At 32.8% G+C, this 24,558-nt stretch overlaps 2 protein-coding genes across 2 annotated transcripts; one reads left to right on the top strand and one right to left on the bottom strand.

Moving 5' to 3' along the window:
• The first annotated feature begins 479 nt into the window (after positions 1-479).
• On the top strand, positions 480-2,222 carry LOC119609467 (SAGA-associated factor 29). The gene is made up of 3 exons (XM_037964274.1): positions 480-619; positions 675-1,296; positions 1,937-2,222. Exons 1-3 carry the CDS (start codon positions 533-535, stop codon positions 2,158-2,160), a joined length of 933 nt encoding a protein of 310 aa, XP_037820202.1. The 5' UTR covers positions 480-532; the 3' UTR covers positions 2,161-2,222.
• On the bottom strand, positions 2,162-3,210 carry LOC119609474 (mRNA turnover protein 4 homolog). The gene is made up of 2 exons (XM_037964288.1): positions 3,052-3,210; positions 2,162-2,993 (listed from the first exon to the last, which is right to left on the bottom strand). Exons 1-2 carry the CDS (start codon positions 3,077-3,079, stop codon positions 2,263-2,265), a joined length of 759 nt encoding a protein of 252 aa, XP_037820216.1. The 5' UTR covers positions 3,080-3,210; the 3' UTR covers positions 2,162-2,262.
• Between the last annotated feature and the right edge of the window lie 21,348 nt (positions 3,211-24,558).

The raw sequence follows: 24,558 nt of genomic DNA, 5'->3' as shown, positions 1-24,558 counted from the left end.
TCCGGAACGCTTTATATAACAAAACCCATATGAAGTATTTACCCGTCCGGCGGCTGATACATTATGGCCAAATATTGAAAATTACTCCGCCGGAGTAGAATTATCCATTCGCAACAAATATTCATTCATTCGTAATATAATATTTTCATGAATATGTACTTTTTTATGTTTATTTTTCAAAAAAAATTAAGTTTTACTTAACTTCAGGCACTCACTTAAATTTTGCAAATTAATCTGCCGGAATAGAATTTTTCTTTGAAACAAACATTATTCAATTCAGGATATATTTTCTTCACAAATTTTAATATCTTTATCCTTATTTTTAATAAAATATAAAAATTTTACAAAAATTTTTCATGAAATGAATTCGCCGTACTTATGGTTTTTGACATTTACGTAAATCAAATGCAAAAACAAAATACATGTAAAATGTTGTTGTTGCAGAACTGCCACCACCTTATCTGAATTCGCCTTGATGTTGTTGTTGCAGAACTGCCACCACCTTATCTGAATTCGCCTTGGGTAATTCTTTATGGAAATATATTTATGTTTACATTATAGAATTGTAATATTTAAAATAATGCCCTTAACAGCGGAAATTGCTGCACAACAAATACAGGTGAATTGATTTGTTTTCGAATAAATTTAGAGTTTCAATAATAATATCCTTTTAGGAACGCCTCAAGGATATTCAACGTTTAATACACTTAATTGATGATGAACGTCGCCGTTCTGAAGCAAATATAAATAGTTTAAATAGAGCTCACCATAGCAATTTACCGGTTCAGAAAATAAAAAGTTTGCACAAAATTTGTTTACAAGATGCATCTATCGAAGAAGAAAGCATTCGAAAAGCTCTGGAAAAAATACAGGAAATTCGAAATATAAGAAATGAACGTCGGATACAAGCTCGCAATGCTGGAAATAAAGAAGCTATTAGAAGAGGAGCTCTTATGAAAATGGTACAGATATCAGCGCAGACACTGCCATTGTTTGTGAGCAAACCGGGAGAAAAAGTACCTCCTCTTTGTGGGGCTATCCCAGCTGAAAGCCACTACATTGCTAAAGTTGGTGATAATGTAGCTGCACTTGTGAAAGGTGTGGAAGATGAAGAAAATTGGATACTGGCAGAGGTTGTGCAATTTCTGAACAGACAAAATAAATATGACGTTGTAGACATTGATGAAGAACAAAAAGATAGGCACGTTTTAAGTAAAAGAAAAGTTATACCACTGCCTTTGATGAGAGCCAATCCTGAAACAGATGGACATGCACTTTTCCCAAAAGACACTGTTGGTACGTTTCGTGATTTATGATTTTTATACCCTACACCACTATAGTGGGGAGGGTATTATAAGTTTGTGCTGATGTTTGTAACGCATACAAATATTGGTCCTACACCCACCTTAAAGTATACCGATCGACTCAGAATCACTTTCTGAGTCGATTAAGACATGTCCGTCCGTCTGGCTGTCCATGTAAACCATGTGCGTAAGCTACAGGCCACAATTTTCAATGGCATGGCATAAATGACCATGTCAATTTTTATAATGATAGGCCGTCGTTCGACCCTAGCCCCCACACAAACCCCGTTTAAAAAATAACTTAAACGTCTAAAAATTAACTTATAACCATTAGTATCGCGATGTAATTCAGCATTACTATCCTTTATATAAAATTACATCGCTCTTCCCAATTTGTTGACGATCGGCCCATATTTGACCCTAAGTCCCATATAAAGCCTCTTTTAGAAATTTAGATTTTCATCAATAAATTGGTTAAAAACATCGGAATTAAGGTAAAATTCAACATAAAAGTTTATGTAAAATAGTTTTTAAAATATAACCATGGTGTAGGGTATCATATAGTCGACCATGTCCGACTATACTTTCCTACTTGTTAATGTAATAAATATGATTTTATATTTTTCCAAAAGTTATGGCATTGTATCCCCAAACTACATGTTTTTATAAGGCCATCATTCACAGATTACCGCAGACGGCTACTGAAGACTACGAAGTTTTATTTGAGGATTCCTCGTACACGAATGGTTACGCAGAACCTTTACCCGTAGCACAACGGTATGTTATAGCTTATAAACCTACAAAAAAAATCGGTGGTACCGTTAGTGGAGGAAGTGGAAGTGTTTCTTCGGCATAAATTCATGAAATGTATACATTTATTCAAATATAAACGAATAAACAAAGTAAATCTTAGCCTAATTTTTTACTATTCTAAATCCGAATGCAATAAAAATTTAAATTATTTTTCATCAAGATCTGAATTATCATCATCATCCATTGCCTCATCATCATCGTCGTCTCCTTGGCCACTGTCAGCCTTGTCATCATTAAGATCATCTTCCACGTGCAATTCAAAACCATCCGATTTTGTCCAAGAACATTTCATAGTCAATTGAAATTTTGCCATTGGTTTTGCACAAAGTTTTAGTATACGCGCTTGTTCGGGCGTAAGCACTTTACCTTCTTCGCAAACTGTGTAATCTGATAACAATGTAACTACGCCTTTCTTTAATAAAGTTGGCATTCCCAACGATCTCAAATGAGGTTCCATTGAGTGTGCAAATTCAGACAAAGGTCCCTCTGGTAAAACAACTGTTTCAGTAGCGACGAAACCACTTCTCGCATACTCTACTGCCCAATAGTTTTCGGCCCACTCTAAAACCTCTTTTTTACTCTTTTCAGTAAAGAGCAGTCCAACCTGTCCTGTAAGTCTCTTTGATAATTTATGCAAATCAACTTCTATTTCTTCAGCTTTTGTCCTGCCCAATGCGATCTGCATAATACGATTTTTTCCAAATATAAATCTCGAATTTTGTTTCCACTCTTGTCTCAAATCCTTTAATAAATTGTTGCGCATATTTTGTACTTGGAATACAAAAATATTTGGATATTTTTCTGTGCATCTTCTGATATCATCGATTATTTGTTGTTTCCATTCTAATCCTTTGCGATCAGTTTTGGTGAGGGAAACTATAAAGATATAAATTAATTATAAAAAAAATAGAACCCAAATATTTTGTTAGTTCACCTTTTTTATCTCTCTTTGATTTGGGCATTTCTAATTATTTTTAATATATATTTAAAACAAATTCCTCAACACGTGCTAGCACCAAAACAATAAAAATAAAACTAATATTGTACATGTTGCTGCCAGATTTTATTTTTAAATATCGTGATTTATAGTGATGCCAATTCGTACATGATCAAAAGCACAAACAGCTACATAAATTTTTGACATATGAAAAGAAAATTTTGAAAATCCAAAAAATAAAATATTTTATAATTTTGTTTATAATACATTTGTGATTGTAGAAAATCATTTCAATAATAAAAAATCAACAAAAGAGTTTCCTTTATTAAAATAAATGCAGATTTTCTTGTGAAATTAGTGAAAATTGTCAAAATTTCATGTAATCAAAAAAAATTTCGTTTGGCACAGCAAAAGTGATAATATTTTCCACCATAAGAAAATTTTATTTTACCATAGAATCGTTTGGCACACAACCTAACTTCACAACAAAATCTGCATATATTTTAATAAATGAAACATTTTAATTGATTTTTTTATTATTAAAATAGATTTCTACAATCACATTTTATAAACTAAAATTATAAAATATTTTATTTTTTGTATTTTCAAATTTTTCTTTTCATTTGTCAAAAATTTATATAGCCCTATGAGCTAGTAAAATTTTGATCACCTCATATCTATCAAAAATTTACATTTTCAAGTAAATTGTTACCGATTGGCATACACTCAAAATAGTAAAAATTTCTAAAATTCATCATAATTTTAAAACGAAAAAATTAAAACATTTTTCTATTTATATATTAAAATTTAGATAAAAGGACTTGCCTCATATAAAATAATTTTGTTTATTAACATACAAAATTAATGGAAATAAATCATAATCATAAAGAAATATGCATGACTCTCCGTGAGTCATCGTTAAATTTAATATATTTGTAGAACCATCATATGGCAAAACAAACAGTTATTTCAACCTCAACAATCCAATAAGAAAACAAAATTATTGACCCCTATTCTGCATTTCAATTCGAATCGAAATTTTCTCCGTTTGGCAACTTTGGTATTCTGCATTTCGATTCGACCATATAGCACCCAATTTACATGATGATTTTTTTTCATGTTTGCCCAGACGTCTGTTTTCATGTTTGTCGATGATTGGTGGTGAGCGGGGTAGAGAAGAATGGGGGGTAAGAAAACAAACATGATTTGGGATTTTCATGATTGTTTTTGACATTCCTCTTTAAACTCATTCGTACTGTTGATATTATGCTCATGTAAAAAAATAATTATGTCTTTTTTTACATGAAAACATTAAAATTTGCATTAAAAAAATACTATAGCGTGTTATTAAATTTTTTTAAATCAAATTAAGTGGTTTTTATGTTAAAAATTTAATTTTGTTTTTATTACGAATAAGTAATTAAAAAGGATTACACAATTAAACATCAAAAAAAGACATGCCTAGTTGCATGTAAAAAATCACCGTATAAATGTTCATGATTTTTTGGAAGATTCTCAAAAGAGAATTGGAAAAAACAGACGTCTGAAAAGTCTTCATGTAAATTGCACCTAGTAGGGATATAGGCGAAACTGAAGGGCAGAGATACTAGCCGATGCAAAATGATCGGCGACGGCGGCGCAACCATTTTAGGTCGGCGGCGGCTGGTTATATTAGAAAATATCGGCGGCGGCTAAATTGTCGGCTCAATTTAACTTTTTCTTCAGAAATTTACCTTATAAGCGTTTATTATATTGAAAAATCTCTGTATAATAGTCTGTTATATAGAAACCTGTCTCTAAATAAGTTTTTTCTGCAGAAAATGGACATTATTATTGTAGTTATCACTATTTTAATATTAACACAATATTATGTGGCAACTCTTTTGAATTTGCCATAAGAATTTAAAATAGTGGCAACTCTGTTCAAATTGGTGAAATTATTTTCTGAAAAACATGTGCGATTCCGACCTTTATCAGCGGCTACGTTAAAGCCGGCTTAGCCTTTGAGCCGAAAGAAGTCGGCGGCGGCGCGGCTTGTTAAATATTACCGGCGGCCAGCCGCCGCCGATTTGAGCCGTCACGGCTTGTATCTCTGATTACAACCTTTATCAGCGGCTACGTTAAAGCCGGCTTAGCCTTTGAGTCGAAAGAAGTCGGCGGCGGCGCGGCTTGCTAAATATTACCGGCGGCCAGCCGCCGCCGATTTGAGCCGTCACGGCTTGTATCTCTGCTGAAGGGGTTGTCAAACAAAAGTTGTTACACCCAATTTACACGATGATTTTTTTTCATGTTTGCCCAGACGTCTGTTTTCATGTTTGTCGATGATTGGTGGTGAGCGGGGTAGAGAAGAATGGGGGGTAAGAAAACAAACATGATTTGGGATTTTCATGATTGTTTTTGACATTCCTCTTTAAACTCATTCGTACTGTTGATATTATGCTCATGTAAAAAAATAATTATGTCTTTTTTTTACATGAAAACATTAAAATTTGCATTAAAAAAATACTATAGCGTGTAATTAAATTTTTTTAAATCAAATTAAATGGTTTTTATGTTAAAAATTTCATTTTATTTTTATTACGAATAAGTAATTAAAAAGGATTATACAATTAAACATCAAAAAAAGACATGCATAGTTGCATGTAAAAAATCACCGTATAAATGTTCATGATTTTTTGGAAGATTCTCAAAAGAGAATTGGAAAAAACAGACGTCTGAAAAGTCTTCATGTAAATTGCGCCTATGTCTTTTTTTTACATGAAAACATTAAAATTTGCATTAAAAAAATACTAAAGCGTGTAATTAAATTTTTTTTGAATCAAATTAAATGGTTTTTATGTTAAAAATTTCATTTTATTTTTATTACGAATAAGTAATTAAAAAGGATTATACAATTAAACATCAAAAAAAGACATGCATAGTTGCATGTAAAAAATCACCGTATAAATGTTCATGATTTTTTGGAAGATTCTCAAAAGAGAATTGGAAAAAACAGACGTCTGAAAAGTCTTCATGTAAATTGCGCCTTATTCTCTTCACACAGACGAGTTCTGTGAGAATAAAACACACTTGAGAGAACTAAACTCACTCACAAAACTTCAACTTTTCGTCGCGAAATTGCGAGGATATTAGCACTTTATAGTTTTTCTTATCACTTAAACTTAATATTTATTATTTTTTGCGACACTTTTATTGCATTTAAAACCCCGAAAATAATTTATATTTTACAAACGAAAAAAAAAAATATTTCTTATTCTTTGACATTTCATTTTAATTAATACTGAAAAAAGAAAAGTTGTAAATTTTTGGTATTGAAAATGAAAAAAGTATTTCACATACTTTTTTTCTTCTTCCATTAGTGCAGAAAAAAAATAACAAAAAGACGTGTTTATAATATGTTTTAATTAACTGTTATTTTCATTCTGTAGTATATAAAATCCCAGTAATAACATACAAAAAATAACGTATCAGAAATACATTTATTATTTAGCACCTTTTGAACAACTGTGTTAATTTTTGTGCTTCTACTAAGGCGCAATTTACATGAAGACTTTTCAGACGTCTGTTTTTTTCCAATTCTCTATTGAGAATCTTCCAAAAAATCATGAACATTTATACGGTGATTTTTTACATGCAACTAGGCATGTCTTTTTTTGATGTTTAATTGTATAATCCTTTTTAATTACTTATTCGTAATAAAAATAAAATGAAATTTTTAACATAAAAACCATTTAATTTGATTTAAAAAAATTTAATTACACGCTATAGTATTTTTTTAATACAAATTTCAATGTTTTCATGTAAAAAAAAGACATAATTATTTTTTTACATGAGCATAATATCAACAGTACGAATGAGTTTAAAGAGGAATGTCAAAAACAATCATGAAAATCCCAAATCATGTTTGTTTTCTTACCCCCCATTCTTCTCTACCCCGCTCACCGCCAATCATCGACAAACATGAAAACAGACGTCTGGGCAAACATGAAAAAAATCATCGTGTAAATTGGGTGTTTGTTTTCTTAACCCCCATTCTTCTCTACCCCGCTCACCAGTAATCATCGACAAACATGAAAACAGACGTCTGGGCAAACATGAAAAAAATCATCGTGTAAATTGGGTGTAATACATTTTCACCAGTTAGGTTTTTGACAGGAGACTTAGGTCTTTGACAATATACCCGTTAATAAAACAACCTTTTGATAAAACAGCAAACCCTAACAGCTGTTTTTGATTGTTGTGTGGTGAGTTTCTGTAAAAACGTAAACGAATGAAACAAAAACAAATTACTTGACATATTTATTTTGTGCCAAGAAAAATTTATGTATTTTAATAATGTTTTATAGCCAGTGCAAGTGTTCTTGGTGTACACCATCTACCCCAAAATAATCCCGGTTTCTTTAGAATCAAATATTTTTAAAACGGCCTTATATAATGTGCAATTCTATATTCCATGACTGGTTGATAGAGTCACGGAATCCATCGGAGATCAACCTAAAAAAATGAAAAAGGGGTGGCATTAACTTCTTGTTCCGTTCATATGGGGCAAGATTCGAGCCTCATCGTATCAGTTCGCCAGATACCTCATTTGTGTATATTGCAGGGCCCTGGTACCCAACACAGCCTTATTGTAAACGGTCTCATAATAACACTTAGATCTTTTCTTCATTCTACGACTATGCAATAATACAGCTATGACATATTAATGCTTTAAGTACTGCATGACTATCAACCTAAAATCTTACAAGAGACCGGCGAACAATGTGATTCCCTATTAGTTCCGTCACTTACAAGATCGCTAAATGACCACTTGTGAGACACAACCCATCAAGGAGTCAAGGAACGTTTTACACCGTTTGTAACACATCGAAATATTGGTCTAATGTCCATAAAAGTATATGCTGGGATCTTATTACAGTCTAAGACCATCTAGCCAATATTTGCCAACATAATTTTAGTTGATGGAGTTTTTTATTGAAAATGGACAATATCGGTATACGATAAACTCATCAGGGAGTCATCGTTTGTAACACATCGAAATATTGGTCTAAAATCCATAAAAGTATATACTGGGATCTTAGCCAATATTTGCCAAAATATATTTACCTGACGGAGTTTATTATTGAGCTTCAATATTCCAGTATAGCGAGGAAAAACGACAAAAACAAGTTTTATAGGATCTAAAATCTTTTTGCCAAATTTTATGAGGATCGCTTCATATTTGACACTGCTCTCATATAAGGTTCCTCTCAGGAAATTATTTTACAAGATTTATAAGATCCAAAACATTTCTGGGTTGGTAAAAAATTGACCCTACCCCCATATAAGTTCCCCTTCAGAAAAAGATATTAACTCCAATAATTGTAATAGAAATACCAATATAGTAAAGAAATTCTACATAAAAAATAAGTCAAAATCGTTTTGTCAAATTTAAGGGGATCGGTCCATAATTTAACCTATCCCCGATATAAGGTCCACCTCGGGAAATTAATACCGCTCGTAACTAGCTTAAAAATTTATATCTATAAAATTCGACATGACAACTTTTATATGAAACAAAATTTATCTGTTGAATTTTGTAAGGGTCGGTCCACAGTTGACCCTAGCTAAAATCGCTAACAGATTATGCCATCCGATTTCTACACTTCCAACTTAAAGTTCTATATATGTTTTTATCGTGCATAAGATCGTCCGATAGCAGTTATATTTAATTTTCTATATATGGCTATAGTCATATTTTTTGTAAAAAAAAGTTTGTTGCTGTACTCACAAACTAGAACGATGAAATCCACAAAACAAATTATGCCATCCGATTTGTATATTTCCAACTTAAAGTTCTATATAGGTTTTTATCGTGCACAAGATCGTCCGATAGCAGATATATATCAATTTATATATACTTCCATAATAACATTTTTTGTAAAAAAAGTTTGTTGTTGTAGTACACACCCTAGAACGATGAAATCCGGAAAAAATGTATGTCATCCGATTTCTACACTTCCAACTTAAAGTTCTATATAGGTTTTTATCGTGCACAAGATCGTCCGATAGCAGTTATATATAAATTTATATATACTTCCATAGTAACATTTTTTGTAAAAAAAAAGTTTGTTGTTGTAGTACACACCCTAGAACGATGAAATCCGGAAAAAAATGTATGCCATCCGATTTCTACACTTCCAACTTAAAGTTCTATAGGTTTTTATCGTGCACAAGATCGTCCGATAGCAGTTATATATCATTTTATATATACGGCCATAATAACATTTTTTTGTAAAAAAAAAGTTTGTTGTTATAGTACGCACCCTAGAACGATGAAATCCGGAAAAAAATGTATGCCATCCGATTTCTACACTTCCAACTTAAAGTTCTATATAGGTTTTTATCGTGCACAAGATCGCCCGATAGCAGTTATATATCATTTTATATATACGGCCATAATAACATTTTTTGTAAAAAAAAAGTTTGTTGTTGTAGTACACACCCTAGAACGATGAAATCCGAAAAAAATGTATGCCATCCGATTTCTACACTTCCAACTTAAAGTTCTATATAGGTTTTTATCGTGCACAAGATCGTTCGATAGCAGTTATATATCATTTTATATATACGACCATAGTAACATTTTTTGTAAAAAAAAAGTTTGTTGTTGTAGTACACACCCTAGAACGATGAAATCCCGAAAAAAATGTATGCCATCCGATTTCTACACTTCCAACTTAAAGTTCTATATAGGTTTTTATCGTGCACAAGATCGTCCGATAGCAGTTATATATCATTTTATATATACGGCCATAGTAACATTTTTTGTAAAAAAAATTTTGTTGTTGTAGTACACACCCTAGAACGATGAAATCCGGAAAAAATGTATGCCATCCGATTTCTACACTTCCAACTTAAAGTTCTATATAGGTTTTTATCGTGCACAAGATCGTCCGATATCATTTATATATCATTTTCTATATATGATCATAGTAACATTTTTTGAATGTTTTTTATTAAAATGCATTCTGTAACGATATAATCCCAAATATATTTATATTTTATCAGATTTTTCCTTTCCACATGTATATATATATTTTAATTGATCAAAAATATTTTTTTTTAAGTAAATCATGAAAATCAATTTTTTTGAATCTTTTCCACTTGCATAATCACATGTTGAAAATGGTAATAATGAAAACGAGTTTTTGCGTCTTTTCCACGTGCAGAAACACATATTTATAAACAAAAATAACTCACCACACCAAAAAAAATGTTTATTTTGATAAAACAGCTGTTACGGTTTGTTTTATTTTTCGTCGGGTTGTTTTCTTTATGTGCGTGTTATATAGAGCTTTTGCATAGAAAATACCAACAACATTGTTATGATTATTGTAGCAGCTGCTGACATACTACGTATACAACGCTACAACATCGATTGTGAATTGAACAACAGTGTTTGAGGAAGAGAATGTTTAATACACCAAATCCGAATAAATACACTAATTTCGGGCCTGTTGTGATCTTAATGAAATGCAATGACCCTTTTCCGTCCTCTTTTTGTTATATTTATAATGCTAAAGATCATGATATATAATTCTCATAGTATATGAGAATTATTATTTAGTTAAATTTTTAATCAAAAATTTATTTTTATATGAAAACTCTAAAATGTTTGTAGATCCTTAACTAACTTTACGATTAGGTAAAATAAAAATCGGTATTCAATTTAATTTATTATCAAAAATCGATATTCATCTAAAGCGTTTTCCACCGGAAAACTGCTTTTATTTAAAAACCTGTAATCTGCTGTATATTCTCAGAAAATGACTATTTTATTTTAAATTTATTTAGATCTTAAATGAATGTCTACGATGCCACATTTATATGCAGAATAAAAACTACTGAACAAAAATCGCTTCTAAAATAGGGAAAATAATATATTCATATTACATTTTCACTTAAATTCGAATTTTAAATCGGCTGTGGTTCCTTCCTTTAACACCTAAATCTATCTAGAAAATCATTCACATCTCCCCTTAAAATTTCTATTTATATAACTCTTTAAAAAATTACTTTAAATAACTCTCAATTTGAGAAAACAATAAAAATAAAGACTCATATTTTCAATACAAATCGAGTTTTATATCAAAAATTATCTTGATATAAATTCGGTTGCCCAGTGTCCCGAAAGACAGCACTTTTGCAAATCTTATATAGGTAGACCTCTCAAACGATCTTTTGATATCTTTTTATACTTTTAAAAAATTATCAACCAAAAATTCTGTATTTCTGTATGTGGCGCCGTATTTATTCTAAGCTTTTCAAATTAAATAATAATTTTGAATAACTCCAGCAAACATTTTCCATTTACCATTTACAAATTCCGAAAATTTTTTTCTAATTAGAGGAAGACGTGGATATTTTAATAAGTAAAATTATTTGGGTATCTGCTTTGTACATCTAACGATATTTGACCTTTATTTCTTCGGATTTAATAAGTGGTGTCTAAATTCAGTCAAAACTTTAGTGTGGATACATAAAAGCTAATAAATAAAAATAATATGTTTAAACATACTTTTGTATAAATGGATGTATTTTTGAGAAACAATGATGAGTCAAAAACGGTTTTCATAATTTTGTGCAGAATGTTTCATAATCGTTTCAGAGTTTCTTCAATTGTCTGTACTTTTTCAAATAGAAAGAAAATCGCTTGAAATTTTGTACGGTTAATGGTACGTATTTTTGTAGTTAATAAAATGCCCCGAAGCCTTTTGTCTCTATACACCAGGGGCACTACAATTCAAAGTACAGTGTGACCGAATTTAAACTGAACAGTTCTTGAAATCAACTGCACATGGGAAAAATAAAACAACTAATTTGAAAGTGTCCTTAGTTCTCTGCCAGTGATTGAGAATGCTGATTTCAGTATAATTAAAAAAAAAAGTTTCCTATATGTTTCTAAAAATTGGTCAAAATTTCTTAATTAAAGCTCATTTTCAATTTGTAAAGGTCCAAACACATACAATACTTTGCGACGAACAAAGTCCAATTCACAACTGGTCTTTGTATTTTGTATCGTTTATTAAAATACAGAATTCCGATATCTGCTTGTGAACAGCCAATTGTATTGTAAAAAGCCATATTGTAAAAAAGAAACATCTTCAACAACTGGTCTTTGTATTTTGTATCGTTTATTAAAATGCAGAATTCCGATATCTGCTTGTGAACAGCCAATTCTATTGTAAAAAGCCATATTGTAAAAAAGAAACATCTTCAATATTTATAAAAATACAATTACATTGAAAAACTAAATTAATAATAGCACAAATATGAATTATTCTTCATTTTACTTCACTTTAAAGCACTTTCTTAAATGTTTACTTTATGAAATTATTCTTCTTCTGTTTTATCTTCTTTAAAATTGGGCATTCACATGAGAATGATAGTTTGACATCGAATACAAAATAAATAAACATATGAAAAACAAACGTAAAGTTATACGAGCTTTTTTAATTGAAATTACCAACAACATTTATACACAAGTGTAAACTAATAAAAAAATACACACGATACGTAGATACACGAGGCTTGTGAATTGAACAATTGTACATCCACCAAATTCATATATACATATCTTATAAGAAATTGGAAAAACTTTATGAAGGATTGGAAAAACTTTATGAAGGATATTAGGAACGGTATTTTTAATCATTTTCCAGATTCTAACCGAAATTTAACTACCATTGAGATTAATAAATATATTGAAGATTTTACTTCCACTGTTAAGTCAGTCAATGACAATCATTCTGAAGCAATTGAGTGCAAGAATAGAAAATTTATTATTTCCGATAAAATTGAAGATTTATTTCGAATTAAATATAGATGGCAGAAGGAGTTAAAAAAGATTTATCATCGTAATCTTTGCAGAATTGATTCACAATACTTACTTTTATCTAAACAAATACAACTATTAAACATAATCAGTACCGCAATTCAGTAACTTTTTAACTACAAAAATTTGTCGTTAAATAGTAAAAATTCGTAAGTTAACAATAATTGTCGTTATGTGGTATTCTGAATTTTATTTCACCGATTTTTTTCGATAAACATAATCATAAGTTAACGAAAAGTATCGGCAATCTAACGACAAATAAAAAGTTCACGTTAATAATTTTATATTTTTAAAATATTTCAATACAAAACTTTTGACATTCTCATATTTTTCCGATCTTTGTCGTTAAAATATTCTAAGTTCGTTAAAAAGTTAGAGAATTACAAAATCGTTAATGCAACCGATATTTGTCGTTACTTTACGATATCGGTAGTTAAAATTAAAAAAAATACAGAACTGTACCGCAATTCAGTAACTTTTTAACTACAAAATTTTGTCGTTAAATAGTATAATTTCGTAAGTTAACAATAATTGTCGTTATGTGGTATTCTGATTTTTATTTCACCGATTTTTTTTGTTAAACAAAATCATTAGTTAACGAAAAGTATCGGCAATGTAACGACAAATAAAAAGTTCACGTTAATAATTTTATATTTTAAAAATATTTCAATACAAAACTTTTGACATTCTCATATTTTTCCGATATTTGTCGTTAAAATATTCTAAGTTCGTTAAAAAGTTACAGAATTGAAAATTCGTTAATGCAACCGATGTTTGTCGTTACTTTACGATATCGGTAGTTAAAATTATAAAATTACAGAATTGCGGTACAGGACCATCTGGACATCGTTAAATTTATAAAATAATAGGATATAAGAAAAATTTCCAACTAAAGAACATTTCTGTTAATGGTTCTGTTGGAAAATAAGACAATAATTTTAGAGGAATTAGGTTAGGCTAGGTTGATAGAAGGATGTATACTACATCAAACCCAGGCCACAGGCCACTATCGGGCCTGTTGTGCGTTCCAATTCATGAAAAAGAAAAAAAAAATTGTTCACGGAATGTATTATTTTTCCAAGTTCAGAAACTAAGTTTCCTGGACGTAATTCCTAAGAATCTTCCAATCAGTCTTGGTTAAGAATGTTATTTCCGGAATAACATCACTTCCAAGATACTTGGATCTAACTTCGACGAATGCCTGACAGTGGCAAAGAAAGTGCTCCAGAGTTTCACTGTCCTCACCACATGGCCTGGTACCCACATGATGTAAACCTTACCTCTGGGAGAGTATTCAGTTAAACCTTTCTTACAATCCAATACGGTCTTAGATTTAATTCTATCACCTGATATCGCCCTAATTGCCTTCTGGCTGCCGGTAAATATATTAAGCCCTGTGGGCGCTGTGGGTTACGATTAGGTAAACGGTGGTATATTTCTGTTTCTGGGTCTTCAATATAGAACACCAGGCCCACTTTGTCCCCTAATTTAGAGCCATCCGTGTAGCAACGGATTCCTACTGGTATTTGCTCCAATGTTCCGCTTGACCAAGACATTCTATCTGGGATCAGCGTTGCAAACTTTCCGACATATTCTGTGTCTGGTATGCGATCAGGCACGTCCGATGAATGTGTATAACCTTCCAATGTGTCCAGAATACATTGATGACGTGTCCTATAACCGTTTTTGGCCAGTTCGCCTAAAGTAAAGAGCCGTTCGGCTGTAAGCGCCGCCTCATATCTTAAATATGTTTCAATGGGTGGAATATCTAGCAACGTTTCCAGAGCCTTGGTTGAAGTAGTACACATAGCACCACTTATACCCAAGCAGCATGTACGCTGAACTCCCTGTAGTAGTTTGATATTACACTTTTTGTCCAAAGCAGTCCACCGGATTATTGTAGCATAAGCTAGAATTGGTCTAATTACACTTTTATAAAGCCAATTTGTTATAGTAGGACTAAGACCCCATTTCATGCCTATGGTTCTCCTACATATCGCCCAGCACCGATGTGCCTTGATGATCTAATCCTCTATGTGGTGTCTCCATTTTAATTTCCGATCAAGTATTACACCTAAGTACTTAACTTTGTCTGTCACCGGTATCTTCTTGCCCAGGAAGCAAGGTTCAGTATACGTAGAAATTTTTGTCTTTCTTGTGAAAAGACAGATTTCCGTCTTTGCCGGGTTAACATTGAGGCCTCTGGGTTGAGCCCAGCTCAAGGCCGTATTCAGAGCCTCCTCAGCTCTTCTACACAAGTAATTTGGATCCTTTCCCTAGATCCTTTCCATTCCCTTCTTCTAAGTCCTTTCTCGGTTAGGGTCCTTAGGAGGCTATTAATCGTGGTAACCCAGAGTAAAGGTGACAAAATGCCACCCTGTGGTATACCGCGAAATACCTTTTTCCTGATAGTTATATCGTACATCTCGCAGCTTATCCATCTGTTCCTTAGCATGTAGTTGATCCAGTTACGCAGCACCCGGTCAACATAAAACTGGTCTAGGGATTGGATAAGGGTATCAGTGTGCACGTTATTGAAAGCGCCTTCGATGTCAATGCATAGCGCCAGTATATACAGTTTGCTATCGAAAGATTCACCTATGTAGTGGACGACTTCGTTTAAAGCGGTTTCCACCGATCGTCCCTTTACATAAGCATGCTGCTTATATTTATGGTCTTTGTATGGTATACTGCTTTTAACCATGCTATCGACTATCCGTTCCAAGGTTTTAAGTAGGAAGGACGTAAGACTTTTCGGTCGATAGGACTTAGGTGTCGCATAGCTAGGTTTCCTTGGTTTGGGTATAAGTAATACCCTTGCATCCTGCCATTTAACTGGCGTATATGTCAATTTCAAGCATGCAGTGAATATCTGTGACAGATGTACCGAAACCAGTCCCGCCTCCATCTGCAAAAGTGCCGGGAAAATGTCATCCGGCCCTGCAGCTTTATAGGGAGCAAAGCTCTTGATTGCCCCTTTAACCATGTCAGATGTAATAACTATTTCCGTGTTACCCTCCCCTTCCATCAATATCGATTCATCTATGTTATTCGATATACCGGGTGGGAAATGAGAGTCCATTAGGAGTTTCATTGTCTCCTCCATATCCTCCAGCCTCCTGCCCGTACCATCGATCATAGATTCCGGTTGGACATGAGTTTTGGATAGGAATTTTTATCTTCGATACGTCATTTACGCTATCTATCTGTTCACAGAAAAGTTTCCAGGAGTCTCGTTTGGCTTTCCGAACGATTTTCTTATATTCACCAAGTTTATTACTATACTCATCCCAGTATACTACGGTCTTTTTACGCCGTACCCGGTTAAATATATTGCGAAGAGTCTTCCCAAGGTTCCGGATCTCCCCAGTTACCCAGGGTTTCTCCTGGGCAGATCTCCGCTCTCGCTGTCCGCACTTTGGCATCTATATCTTCTTTATGTTGACATTGAAAAGTGTCCTGACCTAAACGGTTCTTTAGTAAGGTCCCGAACATTGTCCAATTAGTTTTAGACTTATTCCGAAACTTTATCGGCTTTGGTGGTGGCCGTAGTATTTTGAATCTTATGTACCGATGGTCAGAAAAGGAGTGCTCGTCCGAAACTCTCCAATCCTGAATTTCGTTTATAAGCTCTTCTGAACATATAGTTATATCTAATACTTCTTCTCTGATTCTATTGACGAAAGTAGCTTTATTACCTAAGTTCAATGTTATCAAGTCTTTAGTATTAAGGAAATCCATGAGGGCTTGTCCTCTGCGATTGGTGTTTGTACTACCCCAAGCTACATGGTGGGAGTTGGCATCACAACCTATTACAATTTTCTTATTTTTCCTTTGTGCCTCTTCAACCAGTTTCATCAGATCCGACGTTGGTGGTAGTGTCGGAGAATCGAAGGACAGGTAAACAGATGCAAGGAATATGTTGCCACAACCTTGCTTCAGCACCGTTGCATCCGATGTTGATAATCCTGTTGAGAGGAAAAAACATAAGTTCTTGTGACATAAGATACATGTTCTCGGGCGAGACCCTGTATCAGCGTAGAAAAGTTGGAAATTTACGTGATTTAATCCAGAAACCTTGTTGCGAATCGTCCAAGGTTCCTGGATTAAAGCTATATGTATTTTACCTGTGTTAATTTTAGCCATCAGAGCGTTGGTAGCTCTCTCGCTCAGATGGAGGTTTATTTGTATAACCTCAATCATTGTCATCCATTAAACTGTCTTCCAGCGAGTTGGTGATCACCTCCTCGCTCTTTGGATTTGACTCCTCCGGGTAGCCTGAAGTGGCTATTAATGCAGTGGGTACTGTTGATGGCACTGCGGTGTCCTTATCAGGCATAGGAATAGCAGTATTTTTAATCGACACATTCCCAATTCTGGAGAGCACTGCTGTTCTGTCTTTTGGCGGGTGAGTGAATTGCTCCTCGCTTTTAGGATTTGACTCCTCAACAATGCCAGTACTTGCTAATGATGCTTTGGGTACTGTCTTAGGTGTTTTAGTGTCCTTGTCGGCGCCGGTTTTGACAGCCCTTTCAATCGGCGCCTTCCCAATTTTGGAAAGGGCAACTACACTTTCTTCTGGCGAGTTAATTGTAACTTCCTCGATTTTAGGATTTGACTACTCAACGTTACCATTAGGGGATACTGATGCTGTGGTCTTAGGTTTTTTAGTGTCCTTTTCGAGGCTTGTTGTAACAGCCCTTCCAATCTGCACCTTCCCAATTTTGAATATGACAGCTTTAGAGGCAAAGTAAGCCCTACCTTTATTCTTGACAAGACTAGCCATGGATTTCTGGTCGATACCTATTACAAATAAAGTTCCCTCAGGTTCTTCTTTCCTGTAAAAGACATCCCATTTTTCCACGGCCAGCTCAGCATTTTGACCTCCAAGAATTTCCAGTATACGTTCATTAGCCAGTTTACTGCCCCATCCTTTTATGTAGACAGTGGACTTTAGGAGCACCGGAAGCTCGCTCTTCTTTGCCAGTCCCAGCCTACTTTCCACCAAGTTCTTTAGGGTGCTAACACATTGGTGAGATGCCAACCTCATCAACATCACGCCCATGCTAAACTCGCAGCTCTCGCTCACTATTGGTTGTTTGCCCTTTGGAGCGATTGCATGGTCCACTATCTTACTGTTGACCAGGTCTTCTATTTTACTCTGTTGGTCTATTGGAATTTTGTCTGTCGGATTACCGGCATCGTAATCTGCATAGCAGAGATCTTCTGGCAACTTTGGCGTAAGATGGCGGCTCTTTTCCTTTTCCTCCGTCTAGCTTCTCCTTCCTCGTTTTTCGGGGCTACTTTTGAGATTCCCTTACCTTCGAGGTTGATTTCGCCGACGTGTTCGTCTTCGGAATATCTGGCTTGGCGTTGTCTCCCTTACTCGCAGGATTCTCACTTGAGGTTCCTTTGAGTGAAGTATGGTTTGGCTTCGACTGTGTATTAGAAGACGGGGAGCTCTTTTTCTTCTTAGGTTTATTCTCAGTTGTCAACTCCTCGGGAGACCTGATCCTTTTTGCCTCAGATCTTGTGAGAGAGTCCGATTTTTCCTTTGGAGTGTCGTGGGATTGACTAACCATAATTTCCTGAAGCATCTTTTTCAACTTCCTCCTCTGTGCTCCAGAAAGACTTTTCTTAGTAATAGGTAGTTTAGCTATGCCATCACTTCATCCTTTTTGGGATTTGCTATAATGGTGTTATTATTATCATCTGAGGATTCAGAGTCGGGGCCCTCACCTATATTTAAAGGCTGAGGTAGCTTAGAGCTCACTCCGAGTACATCCTTCTCTTTCACCCCTATATTTTTGCCAGTGGCATGCTGTACACTTGACGCATTGTCCGCCACTGAGGCCAAGGTACCCACCTCCGTAGTAGTATTTTGCTCACGATTGCAGGATGACGACGACACGGGACTCGCGAGTAGATCAACACTTGCCGCCGGTACTGGGTTATTTAGGCCCTGCACCGTAACTTTAATATTTTTATTTTCCATATTTGTTTTTTCCAGTTTTTTGGTCCGCGGGGACGCGCTCGGTAGGAAAAACGGGAAAACTCCCCGAGAGGAATTAAAAAACACTTTTTTAGCGTTTATAGTGGTTCAGTTCCGAACAGAGATGTATCGGAAATTTCAAATACTATAGATAATACTTTTAACGAAATTCCGAGTCTATACGATTTTTCTAATAATTTTTTATCAATTAACCAACAAAATTGTGAAAATCTGACAACTTTAAATGAGATTATAGATCATCCTTATTGTATTAATAATAAAAAATCTTGTGGTTTGGATAGAATTTCTAATTTTATTATAAAAACGCTTCCTGCAAAGGCATTTGAATATCTCTTGATTATTTTTAATAATTGTTTAAATAAATATTATTTTCCAGATGCTTGGAAAATATCCAAAATTGTTCCTATAAAAAAACCCCAAAAAATACTGATATTAACAATTTGAGACCGATTTCTTTACTATCGAATTTAGGTAAACTTTTTGAGAAGATAATTAGAGAGAAAATGGATATAACGATTGATAGATCATATATTCCCGAACTTCAGTTTAAAAAAGCTCTTTCAACTGTAGATGCAAAACTAAAATTTCAGAATGATGTAGTTTCTAATATTCGAAAACGGTTCAGTATAGTAGCAATTTCCCTAGACGTCGAAAAAGCTTTTGACCATGCTATCACGATGGAATCCTATTTAAAATGACTGAAATCAGATTTAATGCTAATATAATTAAACTATTCAAAAGTTTTTTCACTAATAGGGCATTTTGTGTAGAGTTTAATACCTCAGTATCAGAATTCGAAATTATAAAATGTGGTGTTCCACAAGGTTCTATTATGGCTCCACATCTTTATAACATTTTTATGTATGACTTTCCTCACATTTTACCAAATTCAACTGGTTTGCAGATGATTCCCTTCTATATTCTCATAGTGAGTCCTCATACAATGCTTTAAGACAAGTAACTGCGCAGCTTCAAGTTGTTAAGCAATTTTATGATAATTGGGGTTATGTTGCTCCAGAAAGAAAAATTAAAAAGAAAATTTTTAGATAGACTTGTCATACATGAAAATCATCATATTAGAGATATTAGGTAATATATGTTTTAATGAGGAAACTCCGAAGTTTGATTTGAACATTAACCTAACTCATCGGGTTTTTAAAAAAAAAGTACTCCGGGTACTCATAGAGGATAGTACTTATTTGTAGAATTTTGTGTTTACTTTTATTTTATATTTGTATTTATATTCATTTAATTTAGATTTAAGTTTATTGTAAGAGTTTTCCTCTTTAAAAATGTTAGCTTCGGGAGCAAGAGCATAATCACTATTACATAAATTTCAATTAATAATTTTAACACTTAAATTATTGTAAAAGCATGGTGCTTAAACACATAAATTAGGATAATACATTATAGTCTTAAGTGTTCATATGTTATTTGTTTAAAATACTTTCATTGTTAAGAAAAAAAGGCTCAATAAATATTAACATTAACAATTCAAGGGGTTTACCAAATCGAATTATTTTCTTGGGTGCTTTCCTCACTGTCCCTGCCACACTGGTAACTTAGTGGTACGTTGGAGCGACGATGAAGAATTTAGTGTACCAGCGTTTTGTTAATAAAAATTGCTATTTTCTTCCCCGTAGGGCCAGATGTTATTATCTATGTCCTATGTTCCCTCCCCTATACCATGGTAGATGCTGGTGCTGGCAATACTACCCCTAAATTGAAATCACATTGCGATACCTACCTTTATAGTATATTCAATTACCTAGAAAGCATGGTTTTATAATCAATGTTTACAAAAAATTATATATTCAATTATGATTTTCTTAAGATATTGGACAAATTAAGTTTACTTAAGCCAAATGGCTATCTAAGCTACTTCCCTAAGTTCGAACTATGGCTTATAAAGTTAGCTAAATCTGTATTAAATATTTTAAGTTCATATTTAATAATACTATGTTAAAGATATTCTTAGATATGAAATATAAAAAAAGAAGTACTTATATGTAATTGTATTAAATTAAATTGATAGTGTTTGAATAATTATAATACTGAGTAAAAACATAATCTATACTTGAATGAAGTGTAAATTTTGTCTTCGTACATCGTTGGTTTAGATACTATCCATTCAAACAATTTGGATTGACTCTTAAATTCGTTCTTAGAATTGGTATGGTTAGTGAGTCGTGTGTCCGATTACTTTGTTCAACAAATTGTTTGAGAGGTAAAGTTCAATTTGGTACAGGTAATGTGGGGAAAAAATTTAAATTAAAAACTTTCGGACAAGTATGTGGCTTAAAAAACTTAAATTTAAAAAAATATGAAATGAGCTAATAAAATTTCTGAAAATTAAAGAGGAATCTATGGCTTACAAAGTAAAAACTTAAAATTTAGGAAATCAATGACAAATCTATGGCTTAAAAAGTTAATTTCCTCAAAGATATTTACGTATCTATAATAAAATCTCTAATAAATATTCTTGAAGATCTGCTAAATGCGGTCGGTTTTTTTAAATTTGGAAAGAATTATGGCCGAAATGCTCCAAATCGAGCAAAGCTTGTAAAAGCTGCTAAGGGGCCTCCGCTCACTTTGGCGTTGTATGCCCAAAATATACGTGATAAAGTACAAATTGAACAAAATTTTTTAAAGGTTAAAAAAAATTTTGCAAAAAAAACTACACCCAATAACATGTGCACTAAATATAAATCCCTAGGGGTGGATTACATCGTCAGGCCTTAGAATGATGTTGATTGAAACTGGGAGATAAATAATTGAATACCTTCATACATTTACGCATTTAACAATGTTAGCTACTCATACACATTATTTGTTATTTACTAGCTACTACCACTACTTATCTTATCAGCCGACGGCTTTGGTGTTGTTGAGGGTTGTGTTGTCTTTCCACCCGAATAAAATGCGGCGTCTAAAGCTGGTTGTTTGTTGGTTGTACTAGGATTCGGTGTTGTAAGGCGTTGTTGTTGCTGTTGATGTATGAAGATGTACGACTATTGAAGAATTTAATGATGGTTTTCCAAATATGGTTGATTTTCAACTATTGTTGCTTTGTTGCTGTTAAATGTTGTGTTTAATTTTCCTCCTGTTCGTTACTTCACCAATATGCTTTATCTTTATTTCTCCATTACACGTGTTAAATATAATTTGTATGAAGCTAAGCACTTGGGGCGGAGTTCAGCAGCCAACTCCGAAAATTTCCTTCTACAGAGTGAATTGACACTTAACACCTTAAATGTTAATAAATAATTTCCTTTTCAGTAATCATCCACTATAAATATCCCTAAATAATCCCAGTATTAAATACTTACTTGTTTTGGCACCACCTTGTTTCTTTTATTCCAATTGAAGAAGATTTCCCCTGATTAAATTCTAACACGACTTCTGCTCCCCACCACGTACCATTGGAAAAGAAGGAAGTTCGGCCATTTTTAAAATGGCTCCATTTTTGCAGGAGCAACATCAGCCAACTTCACTCTCATAATTGATAATAATTGTATTGGTGTATGAAAACACATCCCCAACTTCATGTATTTTCTGACGTGGCAACATTAGTTTGATCTGCGGGTCAGTGTTGTATTTCAAATGAAAAATCTTATAGGCAGTGTTGTATTTGTATAATTCAGGGATGTCAACACGGCACACATCTCCTTTAGTGGTGTGAAATTTTTTTCATATTAGCAAATTAAGTTTGCTAATATGATAAATTTTACAATGACGCCCGAACAATATGCTTTTAAATCTTTAGCATGATACACACCTTCGAATTTCCCCTGCAGATTCTCGATTTTTTTTTAAATATTTATTTATTAATAAAATTCATAATTACAATGTTATCCCTCAGCGCCTTTTAGGCATTGTTGAGGCGAGTTGGCAGTATGTTTTCTAAATTTTATAATATAAAGATTCATACATTATAAACACAAAAAAAGCATCTATAACAAAATATCTACATGTTGAAGTAAAAATTCTTTTAATAGTCTTTTAAAAGTGAAAATTCGGTTTTCATTTTTCAAATATTGTGGAAGTGCATTAAATTCGCGACTACCCATAAATTGTATTCTTTGTTTAGTAGTTTCAAGTCTACAAAAAACAAATGATAAATCTCCAGAACTCCTTGTATTGATTAAATGATGTCGTTGTTAAAACTGAATTGCATGGTGTCCAATATTTCGTGTGCATTTGAAGACGTATAAAAATAACTGCATTTTATAAATTCCATATACATATATGTAAAACAGTGTAATTATCTTTCAGTGTACAATGACATTGTTGGATAAGTTATTGGAAGATTATGTACTACTTTAAGTGCTCTGTTTTCGATCCGTTGTAGCGATTTCAGTTGGTTACTTTTAGTGAATAAAATATATAAATATTTTTTATAAAATTGTGAATTGTTTTTAGTTAAAAAAACGGAACATTAATTTCCGTTGAATTTAACCTTGAATTTGAATAAGTAAACAGTCCCATGCAGCTGGGTTGTTGACCCAAATTAATTGCATATGCAAATATTTGTAATTAGTCTGTAAACTCTTTAAAAAAAATCAAGAAAAAATTTATTTATACAAAAACTAAAAAATGGGAGTAAACAAAATTTATTAAATTTAACATACATGTATCTATAGATTGTTGACCGCCTGTTGCTATATTTGACAATTTCAAGCATGTTCGTGCAAGATTTTAGAACCTGGTGACTTGCATAAATAGCGTTTTAGTATTTTTTAGTTTTATTCAAAGTTTATTAACTTTAATGTGTAACAAAATTCTTTATTTACTTTTGTTGTGTATGGTCATGGTCAATTTCAAGAAAAATAATATTTATTTAAAAAGTGTTTAAGTGTGTGTGGAGTGTGGGAATAAAACATCTTAGTTTATTTTATTTTTATTATTTATTTTTATTTAAAAGAAAATATTATTAAATAAACTTAAGACTAAGTTGTCATTTTTATATAAATTAAAATAATTGAATAAATCTAAAAATTGTTTAAAAGATATATTTTTGGATCTTAAATAAATGAAAATAAAACAATAAACTCCACATAAAATTGAAGATTCGCTTTGTTTTCGTCTTTTATTGTATATATGTAAATGCTTCGGAATTTCTATTTAAAAATTAAATAAATGGTTTAATTGGTGGTTGACCTGCAGAGCAGAAGAATTCAGCTGGTTTATTTTTAGGAAAGTAAAAGGCAACCCAGCGTTGTCCAGGTTTGTAAGATAGATCAGTGCTAGCAATATAAAATGATGGTTTTGTAACAGTTTTGGGTAATTTATTACTAGCGAAAACTCATTTAAATTTGTTTTGAGTTATAATATTTGAATTTAAAGTGTATAAAATATTTGTTGAATTCATAGCGATTGAATAATACTACGAGATTTGTCAATTTCTATTATACTATCAAATTCGCAATATACTAAACATGTGCTTGCTTCTGTAATTGGTTTTCCAAAACGTCCTTCAATGCGAATTGTTCCTTGATTAATTAAATTACCACAATTTGAGTTGTTATTATGATCTGGTGTTATATCAAAAGCTAGCAAAAAATATCCGTTATCAAATAGTTCCTTGGTTATTTGATGACCTTTATCAAAATGA

The sequence above is a fragment of the Lucilia sericata genome, unplaced genomic scaffold, assembly GCF_015586225.1.
Source record: "Lucilia sericata isolate MDLA Ls3-8-SP2 unplaced genomic scaffold, ASM1558622v1 Contig000024F_arrow, whole genome shotgun sequence".
Taxonomy (NCBI): domain Eukaryota; kingdom Metazoa; phylum Arthropoda; class Insecta; order Diptera; family Calliphoridae; genus Lucilia; species Lucilia sericata.
Note: the sequence above shows the minus strand (reverse complement) of the source record. Positions and strands in the feature narration are given on the sequence as shown.